The 22,555-nt window shown below is 35.7% G+C and overlaps 1 protein-coding gene and 1 long non-coding RNA gene across 2 annotated transcripts; one reads left to right on the top strand and one right to left on the bottom strand.

Annotated features, from left to right (window-relative positions):
- The first annotated feature begins 9,753 nt into the window (after positions 1 to 9,753).
- On the top strand, positions 9,754 to 11,271 carry LOC127138638 (uncharacterized). Its single transcript, XR_007808830.1, has 2 exons — positions 9,754 to 10,697; positions 10,925 to 11,271. It is a non-coding gene; the product is annotated as an uncharacterized LOC127138638 (long non-coding RNA).
- Positions 11,272 to 13,279: 2,008 nt separating this feature from the next.
- On the bottom strand, positions 13,280 to 14,876 carry LOC127138630 (uncharacterized). The gene has a single exon (XM_051065118.1). The coding sequence runs from the start codon at positions 14,689 to 14,691 to the stop codon at positions 13,543 to 13,545; it is 1,149 nt and encodes a 382-aa protein (XP_050921075.1). The 5' UTR covers positions 14,692 to 14,876; the 3' UTR covers positions 13,280 to 13,542.
- Between the last annotated feature and the right edge of the window lie 7,679 nt (positions 14,877 to 22,555).

Raw genomic sequence — 22,555 nt, 5'->3', positions numbered from 1 at the left:
TTGCACTTTGTCGGTACGTAAGCATGAGACTCAGAAAGTCTTGGCAAACACAAAAATTATAAAAAATATTTATTTTCCCATCCCTCCAATCTTTTGCAAACAACACCATTTTAAAACCAAAACGTACACATTTTCAAAGAGGCTCCTATAGAGTACTATAGATGTTTAGGATGCTAATATCTTCCCTTTGCATAACCAACCCGCGAACCTTATCTATTTTTATTAGTTTTGTTTTAAAAACTTCTTTGGGTTTTGTTCGTAATTTTCCCTTTTTCCTTTGGAAATATTAAAAGTGCGGTGGCGACTTTTGCTTTGCGAGTTAAGTTAATCCATAGGTTAATCTCAAAAAAAATCTGCTACAAAAAAGTGGCGACTCTGTTGGGGAGTATTCCCTAAAGGGTTACGCCCATCTTTGTTTACTTATGTATATTATGTTTGCTATTGTTTGTTCTGTCTGGTGCTTGGTGCTCTTTGTATAGTGAGATAAGTCTTATACCCTGACTTGAGTGCTCTTATGATAGGAGGGGTGGTATAGTCTTGTTTGGCTTACGTGGAGTTAATCCTTAATAAGTTGACTTGAGATCCCCCGCTCAATGGAGGCCCCTTTGAGATTACTGATGTCTTGCTAGTATTCGTGATTGGCATTACTTTTCCCGACCTGGGAGTTTGAGAAGATGAGAACCTTAGAACCCTTAACCCATCTTGGCCTTTTAGGACTTATTGTTGTGGCTATTCAGGTGTATAGTTAAATTAGTTTTTATGTGATACTACACTGGGACGAGTTTCTCTTGAGAATATTATTGGTTGACGAGTAGTCGCTTAAGCCGGTAATATCCGAAAGATGGAATTATGACTCTGGGAACTTTTTAGAACCTTGTTCTACAGGTGATAATACCCTTAGTACATACATTTTGGGTTGGTTCTTACCCTTGGCTCCATGATCTTGACTCCGAACCTTTGGACCTTACTTGTGTGCCTTGTGTGATATTTTTTGTGGTTGTTGCGTCATGCTCTCATTGAATTCATGAGCACTTTTCTTAATTTTCAAGCAACTTAGAGATTCTATTTGCAAACATCGCAGATATTTTGATCATGGATATTAGAAGAAGGAATACTCAGAAATACAATTTTAGATATCTTGATCTTAAGGAATTAAGGAAGCTAACATCTTTTGCGGATGATCCTAAGGATTTCAGAGACCATTTTGGAAAACTTTTGTTTATCCTATCTATTGATGTTGAAGATGGTCTTTTGTGTACTTTGGTTCAGTTCTACGATCCAGTCTACCAATGTTTCACTTTTCCTGATTATCAATTGTTGCCTACCATGGAGGAGTATGTTTATCTTTTGGGTATACCAGTTTCTGACAGGGTTCCTTTTTGTGGTTTGGAAGGGATTTTGGAGTCCCACGTTATTGCTGAAGCTATTCACCTGAAGAAATCTGACATAGATGCCAATCTCACTATCAAAGGAGGTATCAGAGGGTTGACTTCAAAATTTCCGATTGAGAAAGCCTTTTCTTTTGCTAATGCTGGTAGCATGGTGGCCTTTGAAACTATTCTTGCCTTACTCATCTATGGTTTGGTCTTGTTTCCCAACATTGACAATTTTGTTGATGTTAATGCTACTAGGATCTTTTTGGTTGGAAATCTTGTTCCAACTTTGCTTGGTGACACTTATTTCTCCATTCACCATATGACTTCTAAGGGAAAGGAACTATTGCCTGTTGTGCACCTTTTCTGTACAAGTGGTTTATTTCGCACTTGCCACAATCTCATATCTTCAAAGAAAAAGGTTCGTCAATCCTGAAGATTGAAAAGGGTTCATCAACCACGAAGGATGGAAATAGATTCATCAACCGCGAAGGTTGGAAACAAAGGCCATCAACCCTAAAGGTCGGAAAAAGATTCAACAACTATGAAGGTTGGAAACAAAGGATCATCAAACCTAAAGATTGGAAAAAGGATATCAATCCTGAAGATTGAAATAAGGTTCCTCATCCATGAAGGTTGGAAAAGATGATCACCAACCCTAAAGATTGGAAAAAGGTTACCAATCCTGAAGATTGAAAAAAGGTTCCTCAACCCTGAAGGTTGGAAAAGATTATCATCAACCCTAAAGATTGGAAAAAGGGTATCAATCTTGAAGATTGAAAAAGGGTTCCTCAACCCTGAAGGTTGGAAAAGATGATCATTAACCCTAAAGGTTGGAAAAAGATACCAAGCAAACTGGGCTTTAAAAGATGCCAAGCAAGTTGGATTTTGGAAGAATCGTCAAGCTAGCTGGTTTTAAAAGGTACCAGGCAAGTTAGGAATTTGGAGATGTCAATGAAATACTGGGCTTTGATTCCTCTAATTCATACACACAACTTCATGTTATGTTGGATGAATGATATGCATGAGTGAAGCGACATAATTAATACATGATGATGATTTATGCAATGCTTAAGCCAGATGCTTAGATAGAGGGTGGTGGGAACCTTGGGCTAGGATGATGGTCATCCAGATATGATTCTCCGACACCTACATCCAAATATGAACTTTGAAGTAAACTTTTGCCCCTATCTGGATGATTCAGAGAGATTTGTAGAATCTCGACGTGGTTGCCTCAGATTGACTGACTCTTAAAGAGATCTGAGCTGTGGGATATCAGGAATTTGATCAACCTTCCCAATACGTAAACTTTCTTGATGTCAAATGACTGTTCGAGTGTAAAATGCTCATTTTAAAAATGATAATTGTAATTTCATGCTCACGCAAGTTTTGAAAACTCAAGTGTGTTCACTAAGATTATGATATCTAGTGAACGAATCACTGATTAGACTGCCATATCAGTATCAATACAGATGACAGGAAAATCTTTTAGGAGTCATCTTAACGCGAGCTCACCATAGTATGCTTTCGAAATAGATCCTACTTCAATTAGGTCTTTTGAGGGTTGTAACATGGCATGGTTCACGGTTTCATAAAGAAAGAATATAAGGCACAAAACCTATTCTACCCCACCCATTCTCAGTGATGTTCTCTAGTCCTATATTCAGTTAGCTTAAAACAAGCGTCCACCTTTCAGAAAAGGATTTTGAATATCAGCAATGATGGTTGAGGAACCCATGAGAATTTGGAGCGATAGCCACTCACCCTCTGCTTTTGTTTGCAGTCACAAATTTTCTCTTGCTGATGGTTTTGATATTGATCCTCTTGGTCTTTTGTATTACTTACCTTATTTGCTTGAGTTGATCCTTTGGGTCTGAAGCCCACCGGGATACCCTAACTTTTGCCTAAGTCAATCTTGTTTTCAAGTTTTTTTTTAGCGGGATTTTCATTTGCTTTTGATTTTTTTAATTTCATTCTTATTGTACTAGAGCAAATCCCATGATACTCTGCTTTCTTGATTTATTGCATGGGTCATGACTATCTCACTTCTTTTATGGTAAGGGATAACCATTTTGAATTTGTGATTCCATCCTCTTGAGAGGGATATGATATGATTGATCATTTGATGAGATATTCTCCTTCTGAAATTCTGAACGCAAGTTCAGACTAACTGAAAACTACCCTGCCCATGGTTTAACATGAGGGTTGTATGTGTAAAGAAAGAAACTCCTACTTCGAGGCCCAATGGGGTTGACTAGGGGTTAACTTCCTTATATCTCCGGTGTTTAGGGATTGAACAATGCCTTACATCCTTAACACAATCTTATTCAAAAGCATACAGGCAACGATCTTGCGTATTTTAATTGCATCATTCTCTTTTGATTTTATTTGACAAACAATTTGATACTGATAAAATAAAATATGAGTGAATACGAATGGATTTAAGCTAAATATGCACGTTTATTTCATTATTATTATCATCTGAAACTAGACGAGTTTTACAAATGAACAACATATAACAAACAAGAAAAGATTACAAATGAGACATGATTGAATCAATATGATATTGCTAGCCTTGATACTCCTCTGAAGAAGCAACTGAGTCTGAGAAATCTTCACCGCTAATCACATTCACTATTTGTCCATAGTGGTTTGGAAACGAGTTGGTTATAACATTAGGTCCTACTTCAGAGAATAACAAAACCTTCTGATCAATAAGCTTTTGTACTCTTGATTGGAGATGCCAGCAATCCTCGGCAGAATGTCATATATGCCTGATATGGTAGGCGCACAAAGCATTAGGATTGTGCTTTGCATGATACGACAATGTAGCGGGCGAAATCTCCTTTGGCACGATTGCCCCTTGCTGAATAAGGTAAGGGAGTAATTGAGCATATGATACAGGGATTGAGTCACGATGAGGATGCTTTCTATCAAACCGTCTGCGTTGACCTTGACTCTGGTTTCTGTTGTCTTGCTGATTCTGAGAAACTGGAGCCTGTGGAGGATGTTGATATTGCAGTTGGTATGCAGGTTGCTGATATTGGGCAGCGACAATGTACGGATAAGGGTAGTATGGCATAAGAGCCATATGTGCTTGAACTTGAGGGTAAGAATTTTCCATTATAGCACTTGCCTCGACCTCTTTCTTCTTAGCAAAACCCTGAGATTTCTTGACCACTGATTGGCTATCAATATTAGCAATCTTCCTTGTTTTTAGCCCATTCTCAATGCGTTCTCCAATGGTTACTATGTTGGTAAAGGTGGAAGACGCGCTACCAACCGTCTTTTCATAGTACAAACCTTAGAGTGTGCTCATGAAGATGTCAACCAGTTCAACATCTGTCAATACAGGTTTAACTCTAGAAGCCATCTCACGCCACCTCTGAGCGTATTCTTTGAATGTTTTATTGCGCTTGCAGGCTTGATTTTGCAGCTGTAACTTGGTGGGAGCCATGTCTAGATTATATTTGTATTGCTTGAGAAAGGCTTCAAACAAGTCCTTCCAAGATCTGATTTTACTGCGTTTCAGGACCATATACCAATCTAAGGATGCGCCTAATAAGCTATCTTGAAAGCAATGAATAATAAGCTTATCATTATCAATGTAGGATGCCATCTTCCTACAATGCATAATGATATGATTTCTTGGACAACTTAAACTCTTGTATTTTGGTAGGTTTGATGCTTCGAACTTAGGAGGAAGCATCACATTAGGAACTAGACATAAGTCTTTAACATCCATACCATAAGCAGAGAAACTTTCAATGGTTCTGTTCCTCTCATCTAGTAACTGATAGTTTGCTTGCCTATTCTTATATGAACCAACAACAATCTGATTAGTAGTCTGAGGATTAACTTGATGATTTGGAAGTTAAACACCCTGAGAAGTTGATTGAGCAATTACTGAACTATAAGAAAACTGGGGATCCCCTTGAGGATACATCAATGTCGGGTTAACCATTTGTCCAATGTTCTGTCTATACTGGCCCTGATATAGAGCATAGGGTGCCCCAAGATACACAAATGGAGGTGCAACAGCAGAAGATGCCCCAGGACAAGTAGCAGGTATCTTAACACTTTGATTCAAGTTCTGAACAATAGGTTGAGTAGCTCGAGGAGGAAAACGAAAGTGAAGGGTAGGACCTCTGTACTCATCTTTGTTATCATTAGAAGTTTCAACAATTACCAATGCAGAAGTTTGAAGAGCCTGTTCTGGGTTAATCTCACGGTTGTCAACATTAACCATTTGTGGAGAGTGAGTGGTCATGCCCCAAGGATGGGCAGCATAATTCCCGTTGGTAGGATGTATAGCAAACGAATGATATGGCACAAAGGCATCCCCATTAGCAACTTGGGGAGTAAAGTTCGGAGGCAACCCCCAGGGATAGGCGACAACATGCATACTACTTGGTTGACAGATAGGTTGGCTCACCATAGGTTGAATCATAGTGCCCACAACAGTATTAACAAAAGTGGTGACAACAATAGCATCAGTAACTACAACGATAACATGATTAGCAGCAGAGGTAGAGGCAATAGCCTTCTGAGCTTGGAGGTACTCCAATATGGTGTTCATGTTACCTTGGAAGGTGTCCATTCTGCCTTGGAACTGAGCCAAGGTTTCCCTATAGGTAGAATTCTCTTGTTCCATATCAACCATGATTCTCGACTTACTAGCTCTCGTGAAGTACTCGTTTCGAAAATTCATCGTCTTTCTGGATGGAGAAAGTACAATGTGAGCTTTTTCTGGTTGAGAGACATGAGATGGAAATGCATGAATGCACATGTTAGGGATGGAACGCATATAATTATGCAACACCCATAGATTCGAAGCATCGATGACATAGTAATTCAGGGTCAAAACTCTGACATATATACAACAATCCAAAAATGATATGCAATAATATGTGTTAACAACATAAAATAATCTGGATAATCTGCGCATATTGCCCGATGCACGATCAAGGGTTCGACGTCCATGAGAATAAGGTATGTAGAGTCTATGGTTTCCTGCAGAAAAATCTCATATCCCCTCACAGGTAGGTTCTAGTATTCAAAGGCAACCTAGAAAGGTTATTAGAGTCAATGATCCAGTTCGAGATACCATTGCCTTAGACTAATGACTCGTCGGACAATGATGCTCCCAAAAGTATCTACTCTAGGTGTGACGTTTTGTGTCAACCATAATCACGGAATAACTCCACAGAGGTCAAACACGGCTCTGGTCACATTTATATCTTGTGTATGTACTCAAGCTCGGGTATAGAGCTTTTCTCTCATGTAATTTGTCCCAACCCAACAGAGAGTATAACAGATAATATCCATGATAAATAATATGTGAAGCGATAAAGAATGCGATGAATAAGGAGAGTAAAACATAAAGGTAAACACCCATAATCAAGTGAAAACAACCTAAACTAGGCTCGACTCCTTTTAGCGACTAGGAAGTACTCCAAGCAACGAAGCATCCCCAGCAGAGTCGCCAACTGAAGCTAGCAGAAATATACCTGAATGTATCGTACGCTCGAACATACAACAAAGTCACCATCGAACTTTATTTATTCTCAAAGGAAGGGGAAAACATCGATAAAACCTGAGGGAAAGAGATATGGTAGGTAAAGAAGTCGGTTATGTAAGGGGAATGTATTAGCACCACAGACATCCATGGTACTCCATGGGAACCGTTTAGATTGTTCTCGCTCGAATAGGTGTGACATCTAAAGATTACTCGCAAAAGAATGGGAAAAGGAAAAAAATAGATAAAGTGCTCGGTGAGGATCGAGGCCCTCATGCCTACGTATCCTCATAGTGCAATGAGGAATTCAGAGCTCCGTAGTTCAAAGAACTAGTGGTAGAAGGTGAAAGGAAGTGTGATCAAGGTATGTTCTGAACCAAAGGATAATGTTGTTTGAACTCCAACAAGGGTGAAAGCATGAACCCAAGAGTAAAACTGGTACGAACCAACAAGTGAGGGTTTAAGACATGGTATCACTATATTGAAATAACCGAAAAAGAAAGGAATTAAGTGTTTGATTTCACAGCACAAACAACTCTCGGTTCATAAAGAGGTACAAGATGGAGCATAAAGGGATAATGTATTTGGCTCAAAGAATAGGTATATCACATGAAGTGAATGAAGGTAGAATCAAGAATGCGTCATGGAGATGGATGGAGGAATGCCCTAAGGCAGGAGTAATAAATGAGTATGCTCGCGGAGGATTCGAACCCTTGTGCCTACGTATTCTCATCGTGCAATGAGAAAATACGAGCATTCGTAGTTCAACATAGTACGATTGAAACAAAAGGGAACGAGGTTGATTTTTCAGGGTTTAATACCCTTCAAGGATGAAAAAGGGGTGCCAAGGTTCATGACCTTCAAGGTGAGGTATCAATACCATAGTTTAAGACTGATGATGTCAAAGAGTTGAACTGCCAAGGTTTATCACCTTACAGGGAGAAGAAAATCAGATGCCAGAGTCTACGACTCTCAGGATTGAGAATTAAATTGAATAACCAAGGTTTAACACCTCACAAGGTAGAAGAGACAGATATCCCAGAGTCCATGACTCTCAAGGCAAAGATTAAAATAGAATAGCCAAGGTTTAACACCTCACAAGGCACAGAAAGTCAGATGCCAAAGTCCATGACTCTCAAGGCGGAGATCAAAATCGAAGGGCCGAGGTTTAACACCTCACAAGGCAAAGAAATTGATTAGAAGAGAGTGTACAACCACAAGTTGCTGATAGCAAAAGATATTCCACTATTGGGGTGTTGAAAGATTGATGTTTGCTTGAAGAAGACTTGTCAATTGCATGATTTAAATTGCACTAGAGTTAGGAACAAGGGCGGGTGCTTTGAATAGCCCGGGCCTACGCCCCGTATGCAAAGTCACTCTAGACAAGGATAAGAGAAACTTCATCTCATCATTCCTTATTACTTAAGGCTCGTAGTTTGTAACTCGAATCAAAATTAACAAGTGTTCTTAGAGGCTTCTGATTATTGATCTTGGTGATGCCATGTTGTTTGTTGTATTAAGAAGGCTTGGCAATTATTTGATATGAATTATGCTAAAGCCTATGAATAAGGGTGAACACTTTGCATAGTTGGGGCCTACACCCCGTACGCAAAGTCATCATAGACAAGGATAGAAGAAACTCCGTCTCATCATTCCTCATTACTTAAGGCCTATAGCTTACAATTTGAATCGCACTTGTCAAGTGTTGACACCTTTGTTGTGCTGGAGAAGTAGTCCATTTTGCTAGCTATGCTTGATTGATGTTGACTTGAAGTCTTGATCTTGCATTTGAACCTTGAGGTCTTGGGCTCATAAGATTCAACATTTCCAAAATAGCTTGAGCACAATGAACTTGCCATATCAAGTGATCAAGAGTCTTTTGATCACTTGAATTAGGCTTGGGGCTTACAGCACGATTACAAAGGATTTGGTTGACCAAAGTGACCTTTGATCAACACCAATCAAGGGGATTAAAATAATAGATGAATTATATATAATAATAAATCTATTGAATTAATCTACTAAAATAAAATCAGTTATTCTAATTAAAGCCCTAAGCTAAAGGATCGTGCTTTAAAATCAAGATTTTAGGTCTTAAGGGCAAAGTGGTCAATATGTAAAAATTTGTTCAATTAGAGAAATATGGAATTAAATTTTTAATCATGCAAAAATTAAAATGAATTAAATCTAACAAATCTAATTAATTCTAATTTCCTAAAAGAACTAGTTGAACCTAATGAATTAATGTTTTTAAAACCTATTAAACTAATTAATTCCAAAATTTAATTAAGCCTAATGACACTAATTCTAAAAATATATTAACTAGTCCATTTTAATATTTCTAATCAAGATTAATTATCTCTCAATCCTAAATCTAATCCTAATTAGACTAATCCTAACCTAATTAATCTAATTTTCTATCTCTAGTTTCTAACTAAAATGCAATCCTAATAATAAAACCTAAAGATATTTTAATCAAAATTTCCTAATTTCTAAAATTCTTATTAATATTTATTAAAATTTCTAAAATTCGAATTAACTCAACCAAGAATCTAACTTAATCAAGTCAAACTATTTTATTGAGATCAACTCTTAATAAAAAATTCAATAAATTAAAGATAATTAGGTCCTAATTAAACTAATTATACTTATTAAATAAACTTAACAAAAAAGAAGAGTCCAACAAACAGAACCTGGAATTGTGGCTAGAAAGTTGGGCCCTAGACCCAACTTCAACCCAAAGCTTCGTCCAAAGGTGAGAGTGTGTGTGCTGGCTGAATGAACTTGGGCCTGGTTCAAGGCCCATTGCGGGATCCTGAACTAGAGGGGGTGCGCGTCTAGCAATAAGGGGTTCCGCTTTTTGTTTTGGTCCAATATCCTTAATAAAGGGTGAACGACACAACGCCTATGGAAACGAAGGAAAACGCTCGGGCGGATACGACGATTAGACCGCCTATTCAGAAACTAAGCTCGTCGCGGCACCACGTCAAGCTCCAGGTCCGATGGCAGCAAACCACACGACGACTGAAACTCAAATAGTTACTTCACGTTCCGAACTCACCATCAACTTCATTCAAGATCGAACCGTACGCACGCGAAATGGAAACAACGTCGAAAAGTGAACTCACCGGTTTGAAACTGCGATTGTAACCAGGTAAGGACTTTTCACTGACTTCGAATCATCTCTCTTCTTCTTCTCCTTCTTCGTGTTCTTTGCTTCCCTGAGATCGTTGTTGCTGTCGTTGCGATATCGCGGTTGCGGAGCGCGAACGGTTGCGATGTGAAGCAATACTCGAGTTGCAGCATCGATGATGAAGGATGAAGGATGAAGGTGAAGCGGAAGGAGTCGTGTCAGTTGCAGAACAATGATGAAGGTGAAGCGGAAGGAGTCGTGTCAGTTGCAGAACAATGATGAAGGTGAAGCGGAAGGAGTCGTGTCAGTTGCAGAACAATGATGAAGGTGAAGCGGAAGGAGTCGTGTCAGTTGCAGAACAATGATGAAGGTGAAGCGGAAGGAGTCGTGTCAGTTGCAGAACAATGATGAAGGTGAAGCGGAAGGAGTCGTGTCAGTTGCAGAACAATGATGAAGGATGAAGCTGAAGCCGAGAGCGTGAAGAGTGAAACAGAAATGTGAAAAGTGAAGCAGAATGAAGATGGGGATTGATTTTGTAAGATGATAACCATCAACTGCAGGTTGCACATTCAAATGGAGTTTTGGAATTGTTAGAGCTTGAGTGGTGACCTTTCATAGCGGGTTAACTTCCTACAGATTGGGTGCGTCACGAGCTGAACTGCGAAAACTGCAGGTCAAATTTCATTTTAGTTAAAACCTTTGATGCAATGCGGTCCTTTGGGTTAGAAATTATGCCGGATTGTTCTGATAAAAAAAATGCAGTGTTATTTTGTGTAGCAGAAATTGTTATGAAATGTTCAAACCAAATCCTGTTAATTGTTTATTGTCTTCCATCGGGTTTAGTTAGATGAAATTTGTAAGGTTCAATCAACTCTGAATTTTTTGTTATTGAGATTGCAGGATCATGAGTTTGATGGGTTTTGCAAGGCCATCTCAAATAAGGAATTTGGCTTGAAGATTACTTGGTCAAGTTATGGAATGGGATTGATTTTAGCATGTGAATAGGGTTGAGAAACATACAGCATTTTGTAATGAATGCAATTGTACTTTAAAATTTATTGTATTAAATGAAATTTACATTGATAAAAGTTTGTAATGGATTTAGAGCGGGTTTGGGATGTTTGTGGGGTTTAAATTGTGTATTGCTTTGTAATTTTGAAATCTTGAATTGATAACATGGTTTGTGATTGGATTGTAAACTTGTAACTTGGATGAGAATGTTGTGAAAATGAATATGAATTGAACTACATTGTACAAATTAAAATCTATGTGATTGGATTGGTTAAGTGGATATTGGTGAATATGGTTTTTAAAAGGGTAAATGGTTATTTAAAAATAATTTTAAAATTAATCTAAAAATTGATTTAAAATCAAAAGCCAATAAAAATCAATAAAAATCAAATTAATTTATAATTAAGATTAATTTAATATCAAATCACTTTGAAAAATCTAAAGTTCATTTGAAATTAATTTAATATTAACATTAATTTGATATTAAAATCAATTTAAAGAATCTAAAATTTATTTGAAATTAAAATCAATTAATTTAAAATTTGAATTGTTTTGAAATTGAAATCAATTTAAAAATCAATTAAAAATTAAATTAAAATTCCACAATCAATTTGAAATTAAAAATTAATTAAAATCGACTTAAAAATTAAAAATCAATTAAAATGAAATTGAAAATCCAAAATTCAATTAAAATCAATTAAAATTAACTTAAAATTTGAATCAATTTTGAAATTAAGATCAAAGCACCATGAGGATATAACAAGGATGTGAGTCGAAAGGGCATAGATAATGATAGATGTTACTAAAGTCGAGACAAAATGGATTTAGGAATGGATGGTTGACTTTGGTCATCTAGTTGTCCAGAAAGTCAACAATTGACCTCAATCAACCAATATGCGTGAATTATGGTTTGTATTCCTCCAGCAAAACCCCATTCGGGACTAACCACAAGCTTTGAATTTGGGGGCCGCATTAACATGAATGCATGATGCGTATGAATGAACACAGATGAATGTCAAGTTAAGGGTTGAATGAAAAGATAAAACAGGGAGAATAAATTTTGGGGTACGACAGCCAACATCAAAGAATTGACTATCAGGTTAAAACATATTATACATTAACAAGTTATACTGAGACACAAAAGCAAAGTTGAGTTATGTAAAAAAGTTATTAATGAACAACAACAAATGAATCATGATGGCTTGTTAACATGATGTGAATTGAACAAAAAAAAATATGGAGAATGGATATGATCAAGGATACCAAGGTCAAAATGATGTGGACTCAGGACTGGATGATTGACTTTGGTCAACTAATTGACCAAAAAGTCAACAGTTGCCCAAAGTCAACTGTACGCTATAATATGTTTTTTGATTCAAAATGGACTTGGTGAAAATGTACATGGCGACTTATAATGTAAGAAAGGAGCTTGCATATGGCTTGATTTTAGACATGCCTTCCATGTCTTGTTCAAAACTTCCCAAGCAAAATGAATGCAATTGATCAAAAGGACCAATGTACATAAATGGCTCAAGAATAAATGGCATGTAATGTCTTATGGACCAAATGACAAATCAAGGACCAAAAGACCAATGCATCAATGTAACATGAATCAAAGACCTATGAATCGTGAAAGCACTATATGGATGGTTGTCAGAACAAAACTTTGAAAGCTCTTCCCAATGGATTAAGGTTTCAGATGCATAGGTGAAAGCTCATGAGGTCAAAAAAATAGTAAAGTCAGGAATTATGGTTTGAATACATAAATGAATATCATGATGTGAACTCCATGAATCAAGATCCAAGAGAGCATGAAATTAGGGTTTCACCTCATATGATGAGTCAAACTCCAATACTCAAACAAAACTATAGTTATAATTAACCAAAAGCCTTGAATCTATGATGCTTGTTACAAAGTATTAACATGAATAAGGCATGAATAAATACAGACGAACCTCAAATCATAGATTAGATGAAGAGTGAAAAGGGGAGATCAAATTTTGAATAAATATTTTAAATAGTTGTGTTGTGCTCTACAAATCCAAAACCAAAAGTGTAGCTTCAATAATGATGTATCAGAAGTCTACACATATGCACAAGCACAACTACCATATAACTATGGTTCTGTCTGTCCATGATTACAAATACAGCTTAAAACCATTTTAAATCCAACAATATTTTATGTGCAATAGACTATTGGGCTAAACAAACATGGAACGAGAAATCACACTCCAAAAACAAATATTCAAGAAAGTTAAACTTTAAAATGTAGCACCGGTAAATCATATGATGTCTATAAACAAAGGATTTTGAGTAAATATCAATCATAAGAAACTCAAAATTTGTTAAAAGTAAAGCTAATATAGGAAAGGGACAGAGAGAAAATCATAGTGACTTTCCCTCCTGAAAGGTAGCAAATCCCTACTCCTAAACTAGCTCCAATCAGAGTCTGTACCAAACAAATATGGAACAACAATAAGGCATGTCTGAAATACCTGAAAATCTAATCATGAGATGCAATTTTTGTCCTCGGTGTATGCAAGCTTGAGTTTCTCCTCGTACAAGTTTAATAGATAAGAAGACTCGTTCTCAAAACGTTTTATAAACCTATCAAGAAACACCTTCTCAGGCACTACAAATGGAGAAGTTAAGCTTGCGTTCTTATTTCTCAAACCATTCATCAAAAGAAATTGCACAACCGAGGCCCTTGGAATGATCCTTTTTTCCAAACTATAGCCAAGAACCCCGGGTTGTTTGACAAGGGCCAGAGCATCCCAGCCCAATTGATTTACCCAGAAACTCATCACTAAATTAATTTTCTCAATAGATGTTAACCTACAATAAGGTTGCCTTTTAAATGCTACAATGACATCTTCATCAGACCAACCCCAGTTCTTAAAGGCATCAACTTTCTCCTTCCACCTGGTTTTGGTTACTGATGTTTTGGCAATCAATGCTACAGCAAAAACATGTTTTGAAGGATCAAACCCCAAATCCTTTAATTCCTCCAATAAACTGGCTATGCCAGACATCTGCAATGCCCGACTCCCAGTCCAGCTTCGAAGAATTATGGCAATATTTGAGTCAGACACTCCATTCTGAATCAGCATTGTAATGTTACGGCGCAGAGGACTGTGACCGAGTAAATTTGGAGTCTGAATTGCAGAAGCAATAATGTCCTTGTCTGATTGCAAGATTCTATAAAGCAATTCATAGGTTGGGGCTATATAATTCTCCAAGCTTGGACTCAAGACTCTAGGGTTCCTGCTGACAAGGTTAACAATGTCAGAGATAGAAGCACCTTTGGAGAGAAAAAATTGAAACTTTGGCAAGACCCTTTTGGAGAGGTTGCAGGAAAGGAGCCATGGTGACTTGGCAATGATGTGGCGTAACTGGGAATTAGAGAAACCGTAATCTGTGAAGAAGTTGAGAACAGAGTCAGGATTTCGGGTGGTTTTGAAAGCAAGACGGTGGGTGGAGCAAAGTTTGGAAGCTAATTGTGGGGAGAAATCGAAATTGTTGATGAGGTAGGAGACTTGGAATGAGGTTGAATCGAAATGTACAGAGGATGGTGATGTTTGTAGGGAAGGTAAGCACTTGAGATTGAATAGGGTCAGGGTTGAGGTTGTGTTGGGCCATGTATTGAACTTCAACATGGTGATTGTTTCTGTTACCGGCGGTGGAAGATGTAAACGGCGATTTCGTGGCTTTACGGCGACGGTGCGACTGACGCGAGATGGTAAAGACGTGGGTGTAATCAGCCCTTTCCAAGAAAAAAATCTTATCTTCACACAACAGAATGCAAATACGATAGTAAACTTTCGATTATCATTTTTAAATTTATTTTTAAATTTCAGTTATAAATTTCTATAAATTTTTCCTCTCGAAACATTCAAGGATATTTTTGGTTTTTAAAAATGAACAATCAAGTTCATCTAAGAAAATTCAAAATAGTATTAAAAACTTGGAAGGACATTTAATTTAATTTTAATTTTTTATCTAATAGTTAGACTTTGGTATTTATGAAAACATTTTGAATAATAATTTATGACATTTTTCTTAGGAATGTCACGTCGATATTTTGTTTTATCAGTCGATTTATATAAGGTAAATGATTTAATATATGATATCAATTTAATGTAATGATATTGTATTGTGTTAAAAAAATATGGAATGTATGCCTCTTAAATTTAATTGGTATAACTAGAACATGATTAAAAAATACACGGTTATATATGTCTGAAAAATGTACGATTATTTCATTAAAATGTTGATTCTTTGAGTCATGGATTTATCCTCGTAATATTATTGAGATAAACCTTGCTTGCAAAATTTGATGTCCAAATAATACAAGATTAAGAGCTCCACATATTTTAATTCATTGTGAAAAAAACTCACATATTCTTTTATTTGTCTATGAGATCCAACCATATGTGATATTTCTGTATCTCCATTTCTAATCTAAAAATTGAATAATAATCATAATATCAAAATGAATAACTACATACACAAACATTTATATATTGGATAATGCTAACTTGTATTCTAAGCACAAGTTAGCATTATCCTTTAATATTCCATCAGATTTATTATTTTAGTTGTATAAAACACTTGCTTCTTTTAGAGAATTTAAAGTGTATGAACACACTATTAAAGACCTTTTAATGTATGTTAATTAGTCTATTGATTATCATTAGGAGATGTTCACAACATATTGATTCCTTTGTCTAAAGAGCCAGCACTATAGTAGTAAACCTTGCAAAAAGAAATAGAATGACCATTCATACACCAAAAACACGGTAGGAAATAGATAATCAGGTTGAATAACTCATGGTTAGAGAAAGTTTTTGGAAATACTAAGAAGCCATTGCAATATCTAAAATCCAAAAATAATTCATATTAGGATTATATGCTCTCGCAATAAATAATTTCAATTGTTTAAGATTTTGAAATCGAACCAAATCCTTTGTTAACTTGAGTATCTGTTTACATAAGAAACATTTAAATTGGATTAAACGCAATTAATTAAAGAATATCAAAGAGTGAGACACACATAAATATCAATAAGCATGTATGGATTTTGAGTGACTCACATATGAAAGGCTCATATTCATAGTTAAATTATCAACCTGGTGTAACCTTGCAATTGTAGCAAAGTTATATACATTTATCTTTCTCAAACCTGTATCCCAAAAAACCTTAAATATCTATCTTATGACCTCTATATTCAAATTATGAGAGATTCAAAGCATCAATATCTATCTTATGAGAAGAATGATTTTTATAGAGACAATGTTCGAATGAAGCAACTTTACATTCATAATTTTCAAATCATAAGTGAATCGACACTTATTAAAGGTGACATCTTCGAGTAGGAGACATTTAGAAAACAAATGAGTTATGACATCAGTTTGGAGGCATTCAATGAGTCCATTGTTGTCATATTTTTCAGTCTAGAAAAATCAACAAGATTAGAAATTTTAGCATATGTGTAACTAAACTTTGATAGCATAAGAGATTTAATGGTATCAGGAGCTCAAAGATTACTCTGATTCCTCTCTTTCCTGTCCATTTTTCTATCTTATTTCTTTCTTCTTGAACAATCTATGTGTTTTCTTTTCATTGCACCTCTGAGGATTTCGATAATCTCTTTCCACAAACAACATCTTGATTCCTTTTTCATTTTCATCGGATCTTTCTCTTTCTTCCACTCATTCTTTTCACCTCCGGTGCAAACCACTGAGCTCTTCAATTTCTCCCCACTCGATCGCAATTTTCCACTTCGTTTTTTTCTCTTGTTTCACACTTTGATCATTAAGATTCGTTCGTCTTGTTGTTTATTCCTTTTTTTATCTCGCATTCTTTTTACCCATGAGATTTTTTGTCTCTTCATCGCTCATCCGTTCACCATGGCTGGAGATGAACATGTTCATTCTTCCCCCAAAAATTCACCCAAACCACAAAAATCCACCAATCGCACCAACCAATCGACATGCTTGGTCCGTTCTTTATGCATCTGAGTGATAATCACAACTTATTGATCGTTGCACCATCTCTTAACAACACGGATTTCCGTTCTTTGTCTCGTTCCCTAAGATTATCCCTAATATCTAAAAACAAATTAGGGTTCATAGGTGGAACCCTAACTCGTCCAACCACGACTTGCTCAAATTACATTCTCTAGAGCCGTTGCAATAATATGGTTATGACTTGGATCACCAATTCTATTAAGAAAGAAATCTCATAAAGTGTTCTTTGGGTGGATTCAGCTAAGGATAATTGGGATGAACTTCATGAGCGTTATCATCAGGGAGATATCATCAGGGAGATATCTTCTTCAAGAAGAAATTTATGCCCAGGAACAAGGAAATCAAAGCACCACCCAATATTTTACAACCTTGAAGAAACTATGGCAATAATTTGATAACTTCAGACACCTTCCCAATTTTATTTGTGATCATGTCTGTTAATGTTAACTCATTCCTACAATCAAACATATAAAGGCAATGACTATGTTATCCGTTTCTTTAAGGGTCTCAATGAACAATATGATGCACTTAGGGCACAAATTATGTTAATGAACCCTCTTCCCACTGTCAACAAATTATTTTCGCTTATAATTCAACAAGAGAGACAACTTTCTATACCCATCCCTGAAGATAAGATCATTGCTCAAGTTCACAAGCGCTAGATGAGAGATCGTCCTACAGATTATGGCAACAAACTTACATATCCTTCCAAATCCAAAGGCCTCAAAATTTGTACCTATTGTAACAAATCGATTCATACCACTGAGGCATGCTTCAAAAAATATGGGCTTCCACCATATCTTAAAAGGGCTAATATGGCTCAGACTACTAATGATGATCAAGGGCTTTACAATTCTCCATCTAGTCAACTCTAAGACTCACAAGACAATGTTGGATTCACTATTGAACAACAATGTGCTTTACTCACCCTTCTTCAACAAACAGTTGTAACATCTGGACCAAATATTCATCACCTTCACTCTAGTGTCTCTCCCAAACCAGGTACTCATTTCCTTCATAATCTTAATGTTATTGATAGCTCTAAATGGTTGTTAGACATGGGGTTACGGATCTTGTATGCCACTTTAAATCCATATTCACTAGTATTAACCCCATTAAACCCATCATTGTTAGGCTTCCTAATGGAGCCTTCATCATAACTAATTTTTCTAGCTCTATTCACTTCAATGATAACTTCTACCTCCATGATGTTTTATATATTCCATCTTTTTATACAAATTTGATATTTGTTTCTAAGTTGTCTATCTATTTAAATCATGTTTTTATCTTTAGTGCCTCTCACTGTCTCATATAGGGGATTCATACCCTGATGAAGATTGGTGCAACTAGGTTACACCAAGGGCTCTACAAACTCATATCCCCTATAAATGCTCCCTCTCCCAATATAAATAATTGTACCATTTGGCACAATATGTTAGGCCACCCCTCATATGATACTCTTGTTCAAATCAATAAAAGATTCTCTTTCCCAAATTTACATAACTCCACTGAACCTTATGAAACTTGTTTTAAAGCTACATAAAAACGTTTACCATTCTATGATAGCAAAACTATAACTTCTATTTGTTTTGAAATTATTCACATGGATATTTGGGGTCCTATTTCACGCCCTTCCATTGTTGGACATAGATATTTTCTGACTATGGTCAATGATTATAGTCGTTATTGTTGGAATTTTCTAATGAAAACTAAATCTGAAACTTCTTTCGTTGTAAAATCTTTTGTCAAACTTATACAAGCCCAATATATTACTATTAAAACCATAAAGTATGATGACGGGTCAGAGTTCTTTTTAAAAGATTTTTACTTAACTCAAGGCATCCATCAACAAACCTCGTGTGTTTATACCCTCAGCAAAATGGCCTAGTTGAAAGGGATCACAACATCTTCTAGGTGTTACTCATGCACTTCTCTTTCAATCTAACCTTCCCAAAATTTTTTGGTCATATGCTTTATCTTATGTTATTCATCAGCGTGAGATGAGTTTTCAAGATAAAGCTGAAGCCAGAAGATTCAGTTGCCAAGCATAAAGCAAGGTTATTAGCTAGAAGATTCCTACAAAAGTCTGGTTTAGACTATTTTAAAGTGTTTGTACCTGTAGCTAAACATGGAACCATACGATTTGTTATTGCTATAGCTGCAAATAAGAATTGGTCTTTATTACATTTAGATGTAAAATCAACTTTTCTAAATGGACTATTACAAGAAGTTTATGTGTTATAACCTCATGGGTTTGTGATAGAGAATAAAGAAGGGATTGTGTATAATATGCATACGGCCTTGTGTGGGCTTAAATATGCTTCAAGGGCTTGGAGTATTGTGTGTATGTGCAACGTACCTCTAACGACAATGTTATTCTTGTATGTCTTTATGTAGATTACGTACTGCTGAAAGGGAGTTGTACTTCTGAGATAAACAAGTTCAAAAGGGTGCTGAGGAATGCATTTGATATGATTGACCTTAGAAACATGGTATATTTTCTAGGGATGAATATTTTACAATCTAAAAAGAGAATCATTATGCACAAACTAGAGTATGAGCTTGAGTTGCTGGAGAGATTTGAGTTGATGAATTGTAAGTCAGCAGTCACATCTGCTGAGACAAACCATAAACTAGATTTTGATGCTAATGGTGAGGATGTAAATGCTACAACCTTCAAACAGTTGGTTAGCTCTCTGAGACATTTGTGTAACATCAGGCCTGACATATGTTATGCATTTGGAATGGTAAGTAGGTTTATGAGTAAGCCAAAGTGGTCACATTACCAAGTTGCAGTCAGGATACTAATGTATGTAAAAGGGACTATGGGGTATGAAATTTTATTTTCATGTAGAGTGTTTGATGATGCTGAGCTGATATGCTATTCAGACTCATACTGGTTCTAGGACAGAGTAGACAGAAGAAGCACTACATAATACACGTGTATGTATCTAGGAGCTCTCTTTCATGGTTCTCCAAGAAGCAACCAGTGGTTGCGTTGTCAACTTGTGAAGTAGAGTACATAGTTTGTGTTTTGTCAGCGTGTCAGGTTGTTTGACTTATGAATTTGTTGCAGAAACTAAAGTTCAATGTGAGCAAACCAGTCAGGTTGATGATAGACAACAAATCAACCATGAATCTTGCCAAGAATCTAGTGATGCATGGAAGAAGCAAGCACATTGATACTAAATATCATTTTCTGCACAATCAAGTTCAAAATGAAATCCTTGAAGTTGTTCACGTCAGCACTCATAAGCAACTTACATATATGTTGACCAAGACAGTCAAAACAGAACATATAATTTATTTTTCTCTAAACTTCTCTCAAATTTTTGCCATGATCATCGTTAAAAGAAATCTTTTTTGTTGTTGTTGTTGGTGTGATAGATATTTCACTTGAAACCTTTTAATTTGAGTTCCCTTTGCTAGTATTAGAATTAGAATTGTTAAAATCTAAAATCAAATATATTATGTATCACATATTTGTCATACTATATGATCTCAATCATGCGACTCACATTTCCACTCCATAAATCACATATAATAAATACACATATTGTTCAATTGCACAAAATCTAATGTATTCTTTTAAGTTACTTAACTTTTTTTTCTTTCAGGAAAAAGCTAAACATGCTGATATAAAAAAGTTAGCCGAAATTCCATATTTCATGTCAAATCATGACTACAAGTTCTCTAGTGAGCTCATATTAATATCAAAAAGGCACATCTCATATACATATATTCAAATAATACTTTGACTAAAGTAGAAGAATCAAATTTAATACTTGACTTGTATATATCTGGGAAAGACTGTTTAAGCGAAAAGATTTATTGGTACTAAGACCATGGATGAGTTACAAAATTTGTACTATACAAAATTCTATAAGTATGAGGATCATAAAAAGTAGTGTATATATAGATAAGCAAGAGAAACTAGAAGAGGTGTTTATATGCCAAAACTTTTCACATAACCAATACATCAACACCTTTTATCTCGTTTACTCTACAATGAGTCGCTGCAATATTACTTCAATAAATAATTCCTTAATTTTCGCTCTTTCATTTCATCATTTCATGATAATTTATTCCGATACACTTCAATCGCACATAATTTGAGAAATGAGATTAAGAGTAATTTATATAGAACACTCACATTCCTAAATCTAATAAAACAAATTTTTCAAAGAACAAAGTCATGATGGATTTCCACACCTAAAGGGGTAATACATATCAATTTTTTAAATTGTGACATGTTCTCACACTCAAAGCGGAAAATACCGCATAGTTGTATTAGTCATTGGTCATTAAACTTGAAGCCGATTGGAACCATGATCGTTTTTAGGATTTGTTGGCCTTGTGTAGGTTAGCTCATTTTGCTATTACGAAAACATCTTAAGTTTTTTGAGTCCTATACATATTAGCTCATCTTATCAGATTTTAACTGTGTGTTAGCCTGAGAATTTTAGTCAAGTATTTTTTATATGAAAGTGTGATACAAAGCTATGAGATTTTTAATTATAAAACTACATAGCTACAATATTTGATATGTGGTGAGTTTGACTCGCCTACGAAGTACTTTTTGAAACTTAGCGTATTCTTGAGTTCAAGGATTAGACGACCTGAAGAACCACGGAACTTGGTTTGGAGGAATCTCATAAACAAATCCACAAGATTAGGATTACTATCTCTTTAAAATATGTCCAGAATCTTAAAAATGTTTGCAGTGATTTGACATATTTGACGGGAATGGGGGCAATGAAATAAATACATAAGTTAAAACACAAGCAGTTGGATCATGTTTCGACACCATGTTACAAAATTCGAGAGGGAAGCTCCTCGACAGGAGTAATTAGAAGACTTAAAGATGATTTTGGACAGTAGAAGTTGAGATACAGTTTCAAAAACCAACTTGTGAAAAAAAAGTAGAGGATAGAAGCTCACGTAATGGTGTACTTGTCGAGCTCTGAAGAATAGACCATTATCAGCAGTTACGAAAGTTTAGTATATAAGCAGATTTCATTGATGTAACAACGATTCACAAATTTTATCCATATTCTTTATAGAACTCGAGTATCTAAGTCATAGAGAGAAAATTTTTTGTGAGAAAACATGTATGAATCTGCGTCCATGTTCTTAAGTTTTAATCGAAGCATTTTATTTGATTGTTTTTATTGTTTTTCTTTATTTACTTTATATCGTCAAATAATTTCTATTGTTCGTACTTGCATTCTTAACCATTTTCTACACACCAAGACATCAATAATCAAGCACAAACATATTTTCTCAAATCTTTTGCACAAAATGTTCGAAGATTTTTTCGAGTTTAATCCTTTAAGTGAAAGAAAATCTGTGATTTGATTTGCTAAAAATACCAGCAAATAAATTGGCACGTCCAGTGAGACCCTTTTGTGCAAACTTTAAAAAAATTCAGAAGAGTGTTTTGTGTTCTTATTATTTGTTGTGTTCTTCATACATTCAATATTTTCAATGT

This window comes from Lathyrus oleraceus, chromosome 1 (genome assembly GCF_024323335.1).
Source record: "Lathyrus oleraceus cultivar Zhongwan6 chromosome 1, CAAS_Psat_ZW6_1.0, whole genome shotgun sequence".
Classification (NCBI taxonomy): Eukaryota; Viridiplantae; Streptophyta; class Magnoliopsida; order Fabales; family Fabaceae; genus Lathyrus; species Lathyrus oleraceus.
This window is presented reverse-complemented; position numbering and strand designations above follow the sequence as displayed.

What these genes read in the sequence shown, in the direction of transcription:
- LOC127138630 (XM_051065118.1), bottom strand. Translation starts at nt 14,691, where the DNA reads ATGTTGAAGTTCAATACATGGCCCAACACAACCTCAACCCTGACCCTA.